Source organism: Coturnix japonica, chromosome 8 (assembly GCF_001577835.2).
Source record: "Coturnix japonica isolate 7356 chromosome 8, Coturnix japonica 2.1, whole genome shotgun sequence".
In the NCBI taxonomy this organism is placed as follows: domain Eukaryota; kingdom Metazoa; phylum Chordata; class Aves; order Galliformes; family Phasianidae; genus Coturnix; species Coturnix japonica.
In genome coordinates, this window is record NC_029523.1 from 6,796,497 (window position 1) to 6,811,473 (window position 14,977).

Here is a 14,977-nt window from a genome sequence, read left to right on the forward strand (position 1 = left end):
TGCAGCCATCTATCTGTCTGTCTTGCACTTCTTCAACAGGAAGGCTTTGGAAGGCAGAAGCAAAGCATTGCTAAAGCTGTAGTGTTACAGCTGCAGCAGTGGCAAGGCGGGGGCAGCAAACAAGAAAGGGCTTGGAGCAGCCCCATGCACATTTGACTCTGTTTTCTTAAGATAGGCAGTGGCAGAGCTCCAAAGATTAGACACAAATATTTGCAAGGCCAATAAAGGGGGGTAGTTCAAACATGATTGCAAGAAAAATTGGCAGTGGTTTGTCCCTGAGCTGCAGACTCATAAAGAGAGTTTCCAGGGCAACTGCAGGGCTTTGTGAGCAGCTGGCTGGTATGCAGAAAGGGGATGGGTTTCTTTATTGGGGAAAGAAAAAAGAGAGAGAGGATTAAATGGCCTTAAATGTTCATCTAGTTTGTAAATTAAGAGTCCAGGTAAAGGGAGTGAAAGGTTTACTTGCTGTGCAGAGATGTGAAAGTTCTCAGTCTGGGAGGGAAACACTAATTCTGTGTGTGTGGGATGGAGGGCTGGGCCTCCCTGAGTCTCCACTGCCCATCAATTGCAGCTCTTCTGTCTTGCCACCTGGATTGATCTTGCAGAACTTGACCCTATAAATGTCACAGGTGCTCAAAGTAATTAAGGCTGATGCTTTCCTAGCTAGCAGTACAAACAGCCCGGTGGATTTAAAGGGAATCCTGTCCTTGTGGTTGGCATGGGAGGGAACATCAGGGCGGAGGTCAGCTGTGTGGCCGTGGGGGTACCACCACCAATGGAGAAGATGAAATGTGATGGTCTCAGATTGTACCAGTGGAGGTTCAGGTTGTGTATTAGGAAAAACTTCTTGTTCAGGAAGAGTGTTTGGGCACTGGCACAGGCTGCCAAGGGAAGTGGTATGGTCACCATCCCCCGGGGTTTTCAAGAACTGTGGAGGTGTGGCACTGAGGGACGGTCAATGGGCATGGTGGGGGCATGCTGGGGTTGGACTCAATGATCTCAGTGGTCTTTTGGAGTCATAATGGTTCTATGCTGGAGGTATTGTTGAAGGACAGCTCAATTGTCTTCCACAATTGCCCTGAAAAGGAGCTCAAAAGGCAGGATTTGGTGCTTCTTAAAAGGCAGGTGTTTTGTCCCCAGTGAACACCGGAGGAGAGGAAAAGGTGGAGGTGAGTTCATCTCTGAGTGCGTTGGCAGAACAAGCACTGTTGAGCTAAATACAGGTAATGATACTTCCCTGTCCTCCAGGGCAAAGGCTTCCTACATTTGCTATTGCAGAATGAGACCATTTGTCTCTTCTCCTAGAAGTTAAACTCCCCAAGATGCCCTCGTTTGTTTCCCAGGCTTCTGTCAGCTTCCTCCACGCTCTATGATGGGGAAGGAAATAAAAGAGAAGATGACAGAAAACAGCATATGCTGCTCTCTGCATCAACAGCAGAGGCTGGAAAATATAAGTCCCTGTATCCAGACATTTATTTGCTTATGCTGAGCTGATGTAACCTGCATTTTGACACTGATATTTTGCATGTTGAGGGTGGGAAGGTATTGATTCAAAGTAGTTGAGACTGAGACTTGCTTGGGGAGCTGGGGAATCTGCCATGATCCTGAGACAAAATGGCAGAGAAATTAATGGTAATATATGCAAATTTATTCAGCAGAATTAAAAAAAAAATAGGAGGAAAGAAGATCAAAATAGAGGATGGATCAGAGTAACTGCTGTCTAATATAGAACTGTGTAATGTGGTTATTTTATATATTATATGTTATCATATATTTTATATATTTATATATTGTGCATTCCACCAGGTAAGTGAGCTGGAAGCAACCTTCTGAATCACTGTGCTTCCCTGCAGCGTACAGTGGAAATGAGCTCAAGAGGAAGCTAGAGGGTGCTGCTCCCTTTCTCACACAGCACGTGATGCCTCTATGGAGAGCAAAGGCAAAGCTAGTTAAAAATAAACTTAAACAAACAAACACCACAACCGAACAAGCTCAAAAAACCTTGTTTTAATAAGGTAGATTGGAAAAGGTCCACCGGGGGCCTTGAGCTGAGGAAGCGTCTTTACTCACTGGGACAGGACCTTGCAGCCAACCAAGACATGAGTCCTCACCACCTCCTCCAGTGACAGTGGCTCATCTCTATTGGTGGAGATTTAATGTGCAGCATGCAGTAGCCCACATCCCCCAGGCCAGCAGGTGGGCACAGGGAGCCTGGTGGCCCAGTGCCCCAGTGATGGGGCAGGATGCAGGGGTCCCCAGGCACAGACATGACCCCAGTGTCATGGGTGGAAGTCCCTTCAAGCATGCTGCCTTGGGGATTAAGGTCCATGTCTTTGCTGTGTACGTATTCAAGCAGCGGCAGTGGAGTGAGCATGGGTATAAAGGTCGGTAGTGCAGCAGTCAGGGCAGAATTCCATCTCGCCCTTAAATCCATGCTTGGACAAGCTCCAAGTGAAGATCAGATGAGCCCAAAGCAGCGAAGGCACAGTGAAAGTTTGCTCTGAATTCCTTTCTGGCTGCATTTTGCATGTTGTCAAGACAGCCGGCCAGAGGGACTGGCATCCAGGTGGGTGAGTCTGGGGGCTTTATGGAGTTGTGACTGGCTGAAAGGCACACTCACTTTGCTACATGGGGTTTGTGCCTGTCCCTGTAGCTTGGGGAGCTGCAGCTGGATGGGAGCATCTGTGGGTGTACTCGGGTCCCTTGCTTCTCCCAGCTGCTTTTCTCTGGATTTCTGCACTATTCTCCAGGTCCTATGTAAATTAACTTAATCTTTGACATAAATTTGGTTGAAAACATGTTATAAATGAATCTTTATTGAGACTTTGTGGGAGAAGTGCTTGTTATCTAGTAGGAGTCTGCACAGACTTAATTCTCTTCATTTCTCTACGCTGGTTTCAGCGTATCCCAGTTTACACAGCTGAGCTTGCACTTCCTCCCCCTGACCCTTGCCTTGCCTGGGTTTCTCTCTTTGCATGTTTTGTAACATAAGCAGCACTTTCTCAATGCTGCACAGCTTCTGAATTGCTGCTTCATGCCCCCACCCCATCAGGAATCGTGGTAGTTTTTTCCCTAAAGCGTTTTTCTTTCCTGCTTAATGGAAATTAAATACGAAAACACAAAAAGCAGCCACGGAGGTGTGAGGAAAAGCACTGTGTTTTTGCTGATCCCCGCACTCCACATTCCCTTCTTGGTCACTCTTCATCCCCTTGCTGCCCACAGGACACCATGGTGCGTCGAGTGGCCGTCATTGGGGCTGGCATCAGCGGGCTGGCGGCCACCAAGTGCTGCCTGGAAGAGGGGCTGGAGCCCATCTGCTTTGAGAGCAGTGAGGACATCGGGGGGCTATGGCGCATTGCAGTGAGTGAGCTCTGCCCGCTTTTCTCCTTCCCCTGTGCTCCCACAACAGCCCTGCTTGCTTCTCACAGGACAGCACAGACTGCAGAAGGGTCAGCGTGTACCACTCCATCATCAGCAACACCTCCAAGGAGATGTCCTGCTTCAGCGACTTCCCCTTCCCAGAGGATTTCCCCTCTTTCCTCACTCACAGCCTCTTCTTGGAGTATCTGCGCATGTACGCTCAGCACTTCCAGCTTCTCAAGCACATCCGCTTCAAGGTGAGCTGGGACAAAAAGCAGAAGGGCCTCAGGGGCTGCAGGAGCTGCCATCAAGCAGGTGGGATGGGACAGTGTTGGGTGCGAAGCCCATGAGCTCTGCTCTCCCTGGGCATGCACAGTTCAGCCTTTTTGGCTCCATCTTTTAACTGAGGCTGCTTGAGCATGGGCTGCCTTGTGCCCCCATCCTATGCCACGTGCAGGGGGAGGGTGTAGGTTTATCTTATCAGTTCAGATGTGAAAGGAAGGCCCAGCAGCCCCAGTCCTTTGTAAGCAGCATCTTTTTGAAACAGCACAGTCTCCAACGATTATGTTGTTGGGCTTTTCAAGACAACAGTCATCAGTGTGAGGAAGCGCCCGGATTTTGCCATCTCGGGCCAATGGGATGTGGTCACTGAGACAGAGGGCATCCAGGAGTCCCACGTCTTTGATGCTGTCATGGTCTGCACAGGAAACTTCCAGACGCCCCACCTACCCTTGGCTTCTTTCCCAGGTGAGTCCTGCCCCTGCAGTAGGGTGGGCAGTGGTTGTCCTTCTGCTCCACAAAGTTCACCAGCCTGCACAACTGAGACTTGCCCCATGAAAATGGATGTGGGAATATCCAGAAATGGATAAACCACCTCATGAAGATGCAACAGTGCTGTTCCAGGAGGATTTTCTGAGCAGGACCATTACAAGGTTACTCAAGAAGGTGGGAGAAGGTGAAAGCACCACCTCTAGTAGAGCTGAGAGTTCTGTGGGCTTTTAAGCTCTGAGCTTGGCTGCAAGGAGAGGGGGGAAGCAGCAGGACCAGGGCTTGGCATGAAGTCGGAGCAAATGTGTGGTGATAGGAGACACTTCTCACTCTCTGCACAGGTATTGAGACCTGCTTCAGAGGTCAGTACTTCCACAGCCTAGAATACAAAGATGTAGCTGCTTTCCGAGGAAAGCGGGTCCTCGTGGTCGGCCTTGGAAATACCGCCTGTGATATTGCTGTGGATATGAGTCATGTGGCTGCAAAGGTACAGCATCATGGGACAAGGGACAAGGGACAAGCAGGAGAGAGGGTAAAACCAGGTTTTCTCTCAAAGCCAAGGTTAGCAAGTACAGCTCTATCTTTGCCTCTCAGTACCCACAGAAACACGCAATTTCACTCTCCAAGAGTTTCCTCTCACTTGCCCATTTGATTTCTCAACAAACAAGCCTTAAATTGAGGCCAATTGAATGAGATTTGCAATTTCTGGAAAATCTGGTCTATCTAGGAACTTCACAAAATCCACCATGATCTGGTTGGTTCATCTGGACACAGGTTACCTTTGTTGGGACTTTGCTCCCAAGCACAGGAGTTGGGATTTGCTGTGTCAGGCTTCTGGGCAGGAGGCCCTCAGACCTGCCTTCTCTGCCAGGTGTTTCTCAGTGCCAGGAGCAGCACGTGGATATTCAGCCGGCTGGCAAACCATGGCTTCCCCTGGGACATGGTCACCAACACTCGCTTTAAGCATCTTCTTGAATGGCTTCTCCCATCAGCTGTTATGAGAAAGATCAAGATTTGGAAGCTGAATTCATGGTTTAACCACGAGATCTACAGCTTGGCTTCTGCTAGAAGGTTTTTGTTCCTTTTTTCTTGGTTAGAATGTATTTTTTAATAGTGTGAAATCATCTTTCATTTGAAAGGATATCTGCAGAACAGCAAACCATCAGAGAGGATTTTCTTTCTTTTTTTCCATTGATAATGCATTAATATGGCTTCATGCTCTTGGTGCCTGTTTGTAGCCCCAGTGGGTTCTGGGGACTCAGTGATGTCCAGGTCCTAGTAACAACTCAACCCCACATCAGGGTGGTTTGCAATGGCTAATCAAACCACAGGGGTCAGAGACCCAAGGCACACGCCCCTTGCATCCCTCCCAAGCACCACTTTGGTAGGAAAGGCCACAAAAGATGCATTGTGTTTCCCCTGGGTGCTAACATTTCTCTCCTTTTTTTTTCCACATGAAAGTTCCAATTTTAATTTCATTATCAATGAAGAGCTGCCATTTTGCTTGCTCTCTGGAACCATCGTGCTGAAGTCAAATGTGAAGGAGTTCACTGAAACTTCAGCCATTTTTGAAGACGGAACAACTGAAGAGAACATCGATGTGGTGATCTTTGCCACAGGCTACAACTTCTCATTTCCCTTCCTTGAAGAGTCAGTTCGCAACTCACTCAAAAGCAATAGTACCCTCTATAAATGCGTCTTCCCACCCCAGCTGGAAAGGCCAACTCTAGCTGTCATCGGTTTGATCAAACTGACTGGCTCAGTGATGGTGGGAGCAGAAATCCAGGCTCGCTGGGCAGCAGGAGTCTTTGCAGGTGGGAGAGGGACTGCAGGGATAGGGAGGTGCTGGGGAGGGGGGCAGGTCAACTTGCTGCACTTGGCATTGTCCTGAGCGTCACCATGCTCGGTGCTTTTGGTGAAGGTGCTGGGAGCATGGAATGGGTTTAAGGACTACTAACTGCTCTGCTCATAGAATCACAGAATCACAGAATTGTATAGTGCTCATAGTGCTGTGCATGATCTCTGGTCTCTTTACTCTTCTCAGGCGCATGCAAGCTCCCTCCTAGCAGTAAGATGATGGCTGAAGTCTCAAAAAACCAGCTGCCAGTCAAAAGGTGCGTGATGCTCCTGTACTTGGGCTATAGTGTGATATGCTTTTGTTTTTCATAAGCAAATCAAGCTGAACAAAGTTGATTCCCTTTCTTGCCAAAACCCTTTCTGGTGATCCATGCTGAGCTCTGGGATGAAGCAAACCCTCAGCAATGGGGGGAGGGAGCAGCACAGCACTCATGACCTGCAGGTCCCACTGTGGGTCCTCCGCAACCCACCTTCTCTCACAGCACCTGGGCACGGAGTTTTCTTTTCCTCTAGACAGAGGGTGCCATCTCGTGGCTACTCCCTCCCCAGTCTAGGAAATGGGCAGTATGGGCTGGTCACCACATCCCACCCCCAAAGCTCACTGGAGCCGTGTTTAGGAGCAGTTTCCTAGCTCAGGCCACTCTGTGGGTTGTATTTCAGAGGCCACAAGCAGGTTATGGAGAAAGAGCCTCTTCCCTGCACTAGGGCAGCTGCTGATAACCTACACGAAGGCTCTTTGGGCGCCTTTAGGTCCCTTCATGTCACCCAACAGCAGGGCAGGAGCTCAGCTAATGTGTTCCTTACAACATGGTGGCTCTTGCAAGCCTAGTGCTGTGAACCAAGGTGGGAACATGCTGTTTGACTTTCTGTATTGATTCTATCCCCCATGGAAGGAATCCATCTGCGAAGCAGGTCTTGAGGTTCAATTTCATTAGTTACACCAGTGAGATCGCTTCGTATGCCGGCGTGAAGCCCAACATGCTGTGGCTGCTCCTGACCGACCCCCGGCTGGCGCTGGCTGTCTTCTTCGGGCCCTGCACATCCTACCAGTACCGCCTGACGGGACGGGGGCAATGGAGTGGGGCCAGGGCTGCCATCTTGACACAATGGCAGCGGGTCTTGAAACCTTTGAGAACTCGAGTGTTGGAGGACGGTGCCTCCTCACACTCCTGGTGCTGGCTGGGCCTCCTCGCCCTGCCCACAGTGCTGGTGGTAGGGTTCCTGCTCTCCAAACGTCCCCGGCTGGGGTGGGCTCCCCAAGGACTTCTATTCTAGCAGAGCTCCAATGAGGATGGTGCCATGGGGGGGCCTACAGGGCTGTGCTTGTGGGTGCAGCGTGTGTGGGATCTCACCTCTCTGTCCCTATCCGTGGTTGTAGTGCAGCAGGACGGGGCTGTGGGAGCTGTGGGATGAGGCTGAAGGGGGTGGACATGGCACAGGGCTCCTCGGGGAGCGGCAAGTGTGGAAGTAGTTGTGTTCGTATGGCAGCTTCTGGGAGGGGCCAGCCGGAAATAAACCTCAGTGAGCTTCTAATGGCGCTACTCGTGGTGGGGTCCATGTTTTTACCAACGCGCTGACTAATCGGCGATGTGGGCTGGCTGAGGTGGGCTCCCGGCTCCGTACCGCGGCCCTGCAGCACCGCACGGCGCCGGCACAGCCCGCACACAGCCCCGGGCGGCGCCTCCACCGCGCAGCGCCACTTCCGACCGCCAGGGGGCGCCCGTGTGCTCAGCGCGGTCCCGGACTGCGGCACGGCGTGGCGTCACGTGGGAGGCGGCGCGAGGGGCGGTGCGCGCGCGGCGCGGTGAGGTCAGACGTCGTTGGCGCCGGCTTGGCCGCCCGCCATCTTGGCCCCTGTGTGGAAGCGGCTGAGGCGGCGTCGCGGCGCCGGGAGCGGCAGCGGCCTCGTCGAGTCCGGGAGCCCCGGGGAGCGGGGGGGGGGGAGGCCGGAGCGCCGGCCCGCCGCGCTGCGCGCCAGGTGAGCGCGACCGCTTCTCCCGCGGCTCCTCGCCGGCCGGCGGTAAGGAACCGGGCGCCCGGGGGAGCGGGCGGCCTGCACCGCATGGCCTCGGGCGGGGGCGGCTTCCGCCCGGCCTGCGGCGGTGCTGAGCGGCCTGACGGGGAGCGGGGAGCCCGTGGGGGCTGCGGCCGGGCGGCGGGAGGGAGAGCGGAAGGGAAGGAAGGAAGGAGGGAGGGAGGCGGCGCTGGGCCTTGCGGCGGGCCGGGCCGCCCCGCGCTGCTGGGCCTCGCCGCATCGCAGCGCATCGCATCGCCGTCTGCGGCCGCGCCCCGCAGCGGGCGCAGCGCCGGGCCTCGCCCCACGGCTGGGCTGAGGGGCCGCTTCCCGGTCCGCAATTCCACGTTTCTCATCCTTCTTCCCCGTTTCCCACCCATTTCTACCTTCCTTTCAGTTCTATCCCCTCCCTTTCTGAACGTCTCCGTGCCTCTCTAGGGAGATCCCCAGTGTTCGTGCTCTCTTTGTGGCGGTAATTCTTCCTCCCGAGATGCCCCGGGAGGAGGTTTATCCTGCGGCACGGTGGGCACTGCGGTTTGCTTTTCTAACTCTGAAATATTCATCCACGGTTCTGGAGGTGCACGGTAAAGGAGCGCTGCTGGGTTCTTTCTCTTAGATGTGATTGGAGCGCCTTTGGGGAAGGTATTGTGGCTTCTGCTCTCAGGGATGAGGTTTGTAGGAACGGGGTGGAGAGGGCCATGGCGGGGTTTTGGCAATGAAACCATGATGTGAGCATCGTTAGATGACACGGCTAAAATTCAGGCAGGTGGTCACATAAAGCAGTGAGCATAAAGGGAGCCATCACACAGGTACAAATTGAAGTTTCGGGGCTAGTTTCCAGCTCTGTCCAGCCTTATGGGGGAATCAGAGCATGCTTGAGAGAGAGCCTGATGCTGGGAGTTGTAGGAGACGCCATGTGGTTTTGCCATTTCTTTCCCTTTTGTGTCTTGGGCATTCATTTTGTAAGCTTGGCCCTTTGTGAAAGGTTTCGAATCCTTTCTCAATGGAAAAGGGCTGTTTTTCCTTATCGCTCTTTGGTTACTGGAGTCAACTGAGTGAGCTATTAGAAGCGTTATTTTAAGGAGGAGTTGGGTTTTTTGTGTTTTTTTTTTTTTAAATCAATTTGTTTCTAGTGCTGTGGGATATCAGGCCTACCCATTGTCCAGCCTTAAGAGCTGTGCTTGGACAAGAAACTGCATTTTAATAGGGGAGGAAATGGGGCGTGATCTCATCTGTCCATCAGGAAGAAAGGAAAGGATGGCCTTCTAATACTGAGCGCCAAGGGATGAATGGTTCTCAAATTCCTTTGAATCATAAAACACAGAGAATTTTTCTTCATTATTAATACTGGGACACTTCCTTGGGACTAAGGAAGCTTTGAGTTTTGAGAGCTCTTTGGATTTAGAGTTCAATGAAGAGGCATTTGGTCACTTGGTATTGGGCTCAGTGTGTGAGGTTGTGGCTGCTGTAATGCAGGTGTGTTAATAAAAGGCCTTGTGAGCTGAACTGGGGGGTGGCATAGGCAGGTGCTTGTGTATGGTCTGCATGTCACCTGCACCACCACCTTACTGCATATGCATTTTCTACATTAGGTACTGCTTTGGTAAGGAATAGCTTGTAAAATGCATGTAAATCGATATGTAGACATCTCGGTGAGTCCTCAAGTCTGCTAGAGAAGGAACAGGGAAAAAAATGATGCTTTTGTCTAAAGATGATGAGAGAGCTCTCACTTTGTCTGAATGAATTTCTTAGATGGGTAAAATGAAAGAATGGAAGCCAAAGGAGCGGGTGTGTTGGTGGGGTTGACTCACACCAGGTGTCTTGGGTTACACAAACTGCACACCCCATATACTGGAGTATTTCCCTTTTCAGCTGTGGGAGTGATGTGAAAGTGGAGAGAGGGTGAAAAACAGCCTAAATACCATATAAGGGTAATGTGGATAAGAGGCTTAGATGTGGAGACAGAAAGGAAAAGGCAGCTCTCACAGGAGGGTTGAAGCCATAGACAGTGTGCTCTTGCAGAGGAACAAACCCTTGTATAAGTGCATTTTGGATAGTGATAGGACAAAGAGGAATGATTTTATACTGAGATAGGAGAGGTTTAGGTTGGATATTAGGAGGAAGCTTTTCACACACAGAGGGTGATGACACACTGGAACAGGTCACCCAAGGAGGCTGTGGATGCCCCATCCCTGCAGGCATTCAAGGCCAGGCTGGATGTGGCTCTGGGCATCTGCTGGTTGGTGACCCTGCACACAGCAGGGGGTTTGAAACTAGATGATCATTGTGGTCCTTTTCAACCCAGGCCATTGTGTGATTCATTGGAGGTAGGAGTGAGGAAGACAGATGTTCCTTCGTAGTCAATGAAGGCAGAGGCCAATTAAAGTAATGAAGGATTTGGAGGGGGGAAAAAAAACCTCCACCCTGAAAACTCAGCACCTTTCCACTAGTTGGAGATGGATGCTGGGCCTGTAATGACGGGACCGCAAGTGGTATTTTACTGGTAGAACCAGTTGTTCATCTTCAGTAGTGAATTTTTTCTTCACTCGGTTTCATGCCCTCATTTGTGGGTTGTTGGTGTTCTGTTTTTTTTCAGGCCCGGGTTTCACAAAACCTTGTGGAAACTTCCCATGGGTGAAAGCAGGTGTAAAAAGAAATGCTGAGATTAGTGTGAGGAGCTGGGGGGAGATGATACAGTGTGCATGTGTTTGTGAAGTGCAGATGGGGTGGACAGAAGACTTAATGCATAAAGAGCAGAGGAATATGAAGTCCTAATAAAAATCAGCTGAAGACAGCTTTTATGTCCATGGAGAACAGGCTGACAGAAATAGACTGTTTTTATTACAAATACCTCAGCCATTACATAACATTCTAACTGAACAGTAAGGAACGAGTCTACTACAGATTGCACCTCTATTAGAGGGAGAAGCTTTGTATCATCCTATTGTTTTCCTGTATCTGATAACATCTTGATTAGTGGTTAAATTATAGCGCAGAATTGCGTTGTGTATCTTCTATCTCAAGTACGATGGTGGCAAGTTTTAGCTGATGTGTTTTAGAAGATAACTTGAGATTCATTTTTAGGGGTTTGCAATATCAGAGACAGAAATTACTGCATTTTAAATTTGGGTGCATCAGCTGTGAAAGTATTGGATGAAGAACCGTGGAATCACCCAGTGTCAGGTAACTGAGAGAAGATGATCTTAGATATCTCTTAAATTCAGTGCACAACTGGCTTCTCAGTACAGGACAGATTTACTCCACGTTTGTGGAGCTGGGATGGAAGTTGTAGCTCAGCATGCTTGGAGGTACCAAATGGATTTTCATAGTAAAACTCTAATGTCTATGTTGCCTTTTTTTGCTGCTGTGCTTGCTTCTGTTAGCACATCAAACTTCTCTGCTTAGAAAAGCAGTTTCAGGCTGTCCTCGTTCAATCTCATATGCAGTTTCAGTTTATTTTTAGTATCAGTGTTTCTGTAAGCATGTGACCTTCATATTTCCAGATTTTAGTTTGTAAGCTTTTAAAATTATAGATGTACTTATAAATGGTATGCACGTGTATATAGTTTATTATAATTTTCATATGAAACATCTGTAAGCTATCTTTCTTTATTCAGCTTATTGAACTGCTTTGGATCTTCAGGCTGGGTGCAACTTTGGGAATGTTTTCCTCTTCCCAGAAGAATAACTTTGTTTCAGAAGCCAGTGATATTTCTTTCAGCTTGTCTTAAGTGACAGGACCTGGGTGTTTCTTCCATTTCAAAGTAACCATCTATTCCACCATGAGAGAGCTTTTATGTCTTGGGATCAGTGCACTGATGCTTTCATTTATTCAAAATTGAGTTCCTATGTTTACATGTCTTGGTTTATAGCACTGTTTAAAACAGCTTGTGTTTCCTTTACGAGTGTATCTAAACATGCATTTGTGTGTACATCAGCAATATTCTGAGGTAGAGCAGTAATACATTTTCTTTTGCAAATAAGAATAAATACTCTGCAGGAAAAATGCATTCTGTTAAGAGAAACTTTCCTTTGGCTCCTGGTATGGCTATGTGATTAATTTACTTGGTTAGGAAATGTTTTTTATGCCACATATCAAGGGACAAAACTTTGTAGCATGCACTTAGCTGTGGATTAGAAGTGGTTTAGCTGTGGCTTTGGTAGTGTATTGAGACTTGTTGACTGTTTGCCTGCTTTTGAAAACAGCATCAAGGGATTGTGGAGCTGGTTTTTGTAAACAAAGAACCAAGAGCAACTGAAAGCGTTCGGCTTAAGCTGGTGTGATTTGACAGATGAAAAGTTGACTTCCTTACTTGGATTCATTCTGTAATGATGAAAGTCATATACATTAGGTATGCTGATGAGGCTTTTCTCATCTTTTCTAATTTAGCTCATCATTTTTATTTTTAAATAATGAACTTGGTCTAAAGCAAAGGGCTGAAGCTGACCCTTAATTAACCAGGATTGTCTGCTTGTTGGTGTGATTTTCACAGTTGCTTCTCTTACATAACGAGCATTGCTTTCATTGCTTTAGATACAGGGTGGAGATGGTTTCTGCTAAAAGAAAAAAAAGAAAGATTGTATTAAAGACAAATATAATGTAACATCTCCTAATACAGAGGAGAGGTTGTGGTTGTAGCTATATAAACCAATTTAGAGATTTGGAGTATTATGGTTACAGAGATTTGGAGTATTATGGTTGGACTTGGAAATTGTACTGAAGGAGGAAGAAATTGACACCTGGAAAAAAGATTTTTGGTCTGGATTACCGACAGTAAGGAACAGCTTGGCTTTGCTTTTATCTCTTTATCTATCCTGCCCTGTTCTGTTTCAATGTGGGGTGAGTGAGAAGGGTAGAAAATATGTTGGAGGTCTCATTTGGCTTTTAGAAATCACCGACAGAGACTTCCTTATTTGAACCTAGGCAATAGCTGATGCATACTGGAGAGGCAAATGAGTGCCACTAGTTTAAACGGCGTTGTTTCAGAGCCTGTAACAAAGCACAAGGGTGCTTGCAGTAGGAATATTAGATCAAAGGAAGAAAATAAAATAGTAGAGAGATGGGTGACTTTATAGGGCTCCTACTTCCTGTGCTCATTCGAGTTGAGAATCTGGTCCGTTGTCATGTACGTACCAATTACCTTTCAGCAGCTTCCTAAAAGGAGATATTTTGCACCTGTCTGTGTGGCTGCCTTAAGGAGCTGACCCTTGTGCAGCCTGGCTCTTGTTTCAGGTAACTTATCCCAGCCAGGCCTCTGCTGAGGAAAACATCCTGCGTGCTGTTAAGTCTGCATCTGGAGTCAAAGCTGCTGGAGTGCAGCTGGAACAGAAACCATGCCTTGCTTCCTGTGCATGTTTAGAAATCTGGAGGAATCCAGTAACATGTGTAGACTTCTTGTTTGTACCTTTTTACTGCAGGGTGCAGGCAGTTTTTGTTTTAATTATTCTTGCAAATTGATCCTCAAACCCCCCAGTATCACTAGTTTTCCTTAATCTCTGTGGTTTTCCATACGTTGAAATTTAAGCAGAGTGGTGCTGACCATCTGAGCGCTTTCAGCACTCATTTGAATAGTCACGGGGATGGCTGTCTGTCATCAGTAGTCTTGCTTTTCCAGCAGATTAGACGCTGGCTTCCCATTTGCCCCTCTGTTATCAGACATGCTGTTCTCAGCAAGCAGAACAGTGCTACTTTGGTGACACTAAGGAGACTCCCCATGTTGCCCTTGCTATGCCTGACGACAACGGCCATGCCAGGAGTTTGGCCTTCCCAGGCTTGTGCTGTATGGTGTGATGCAGTTGAGCAGGAAACAAAGTGGTACTTGTGACAGCATGCTAAGTGCTGTTGTAATTTAATGGACCGTTTGTGATCTTAAACATTAACAGATGCCTTTGCAAAAAGCAGCTGTGGTCAGAATAAACTGACCTGAATTAGTTTGTGAGAAGCCTCGTGTACAGTTCAACTTTCTTTTTCAGTTAAAGATAACTGATAGGTAAGACAGGTTATGTTCATTCTCTTTATTCAGAGAAACTTGCTGCCTACTAAACTACTACTTGAGTGCTCTTTAATAGCAGGTATACGGATTGTTTCTGCGATAATTTGCCTTACTTTATTCACTTATCTTTTTCCATATAGTCAGCAGATCAGTCCAAGGGCTTTGAAGTATTCTCATTCTTCTAAATAATGGAAATTTGGTTAATAAACTCTTGGAAATCTTGAAAATAAAAATCTCATTTGGCATCTGTGAGTTGCAAAGCTAGTTGGGTGAAAAGCTCACATTGTTCTGCTCCCAGAAGTAATGAGAATGCATCTCATTATGATGTTCTCCTTAATTGTATAGAAGCTGTTCTTACATTTATTTTTTCTCCTGGTCCTGGCTTCCTTCCAGCACTTGAGAAGTCCTGCTGCAATTAAAAATGGACCATTTGGAAAAGTTCCTTAGCAAACTGCGTGAAACTGGGAAAGCAAAAATCTGTCTTGCAAAAGATGTGCTCTGATATTTAGTGGCAGAGAACTAAAGACTCGAGAAGGTTAGTCGGGCTAATTAGGAGCGCAGTAGCTTGCCTTAATATTGAACTCTAAAGAGATTTTGGATTACAGATTTACGGAAACATACTTTGGAATATATTTGGTAATCCTGCAGAGCAGTTAGACTATTCTAATTTCTCTTTGAGGTTTATCAGAAAGAGGCAAGAATAGCTTCGTGGTGTTGGTGCCTGAGCTGCATGTTGTGCTAGTTCTGCCTTATGTGTGGCACGCACTGTCAGTCTTCACAGGAATCTCTTGAAATAACATTCTGGCGAAGAAGCTGCTTCAATGTACTTTGGTAATTTGAAAACATGGTACTTGTAGGAAAATTGGTGTTAATACAGTACTGGTTAATCACTGTCATTGAGTTGTGGTGATATTGCTTGAGTGCTGGAACAGGAAGGTGTTTTTAGAACTCTTAAGAGTGGAATTTTTGGAAAAGGTAGGTCCTG

General features: G+C 47.9%; 2 protein-coding genes across 19 annotated transcripts in view; both read left to right on the forward strand.

The window, feature by feature from the left end:
• The first annotated feature begins 1,872 nt into the window (after nt 1–1,872).
• Nucleotides 1,873–7,522, forward strand: LOC107317258 (dimethylaniline monooxygenase [N-oxide-forming] 2-like). Of its 3 annotated transcripts, none has more exons than XM_015869729.2 (9): nt 1,873–2,570; nt 3,223–3,360; nt 3,429–3,617; nt 3,945–4,107; nt 4,470–4,615; nt 5,000–5,199; nt 5,590–5,942; nt 6,173–6,242; nt 6,879–7,522. In XM_015869729.2, the coding sequence occupies exons 2-9, from the start codon at nt 3,229–3,231 to the stop codon at nt 7,258–7,260; spliced, it is 1,635 nt and encodes a 544-aa protein (XP_015725215.1). In that variant the 5' UTR covers nt 1,873–2,570; nt 3,223–3,228; the 3' UTR covers nt 7,261–7,522. The 3 variants fall into 3 exon arrangements, with proteins under 3 accessions (XP_015725215.1, XP_015725214.1, XP_015725216.1); XM_015869728.2 differs by having other exon boundaries at nt 1,873–2,566; XM_015869730.2 differs by lacking the exon at nt 1,873–2,570 and adding an exon at nt 2,789–3,137.
• A 288-nt stretch (nt 7,523–7,810) lies between these two features.
• Nucleotides 7,811–14,977, forward strand: part of PRRC2C (proline rich coiled-coil 2C) — a 62,641-nt gene continuing 55,474 nt past the window's right edge. For 6 of the 16 annotated variants that reach the window (XM_015869642.2, XM_015869641.2, XM_015869643.2 and 3 more), the window contains exon 1: nt 7,812–8,005. The gene's annotated coding sequence lies outside the window, so the exon portion shown is untranslated. Of the gene's footprint in view, nt 8,006–8,618; nt 8,642–14,977 lie in introns of those variants that run through there. The other 10 variants (XM_015869646.2, XM_015869644.2, XM_015869650.2 and 7 more) reach the window with 4 other exon arrangements.

What these genes read in the sequence shown, in the direction of transcription:
- LOC107317258 (XM_015869728.2), top strand. Translation starts at nt 2,528, where the DNA reads ATGTTGTCAAGACAGCCGGCCAGAGGGACTGGCATCCAG. An exon ending in CCAGAGGGACTGGCATCCAG is followed by an intron (nt 2,567 to 3,222) that starts GTGGGTGAGTCT and finishes TGCTGCCCACAG; the next exon opens with GACACCATGGTGCGTCGAGT. An exon ending in TGAGTCATGTGGCTGCAAAG is followed by an intron (nt 4,616 to 4,999) that starts GTACAGCATCAT and finishes CTTCTCTGCCAG; the next exon opens with GTGTTTCTCAGTGCCAGGAG.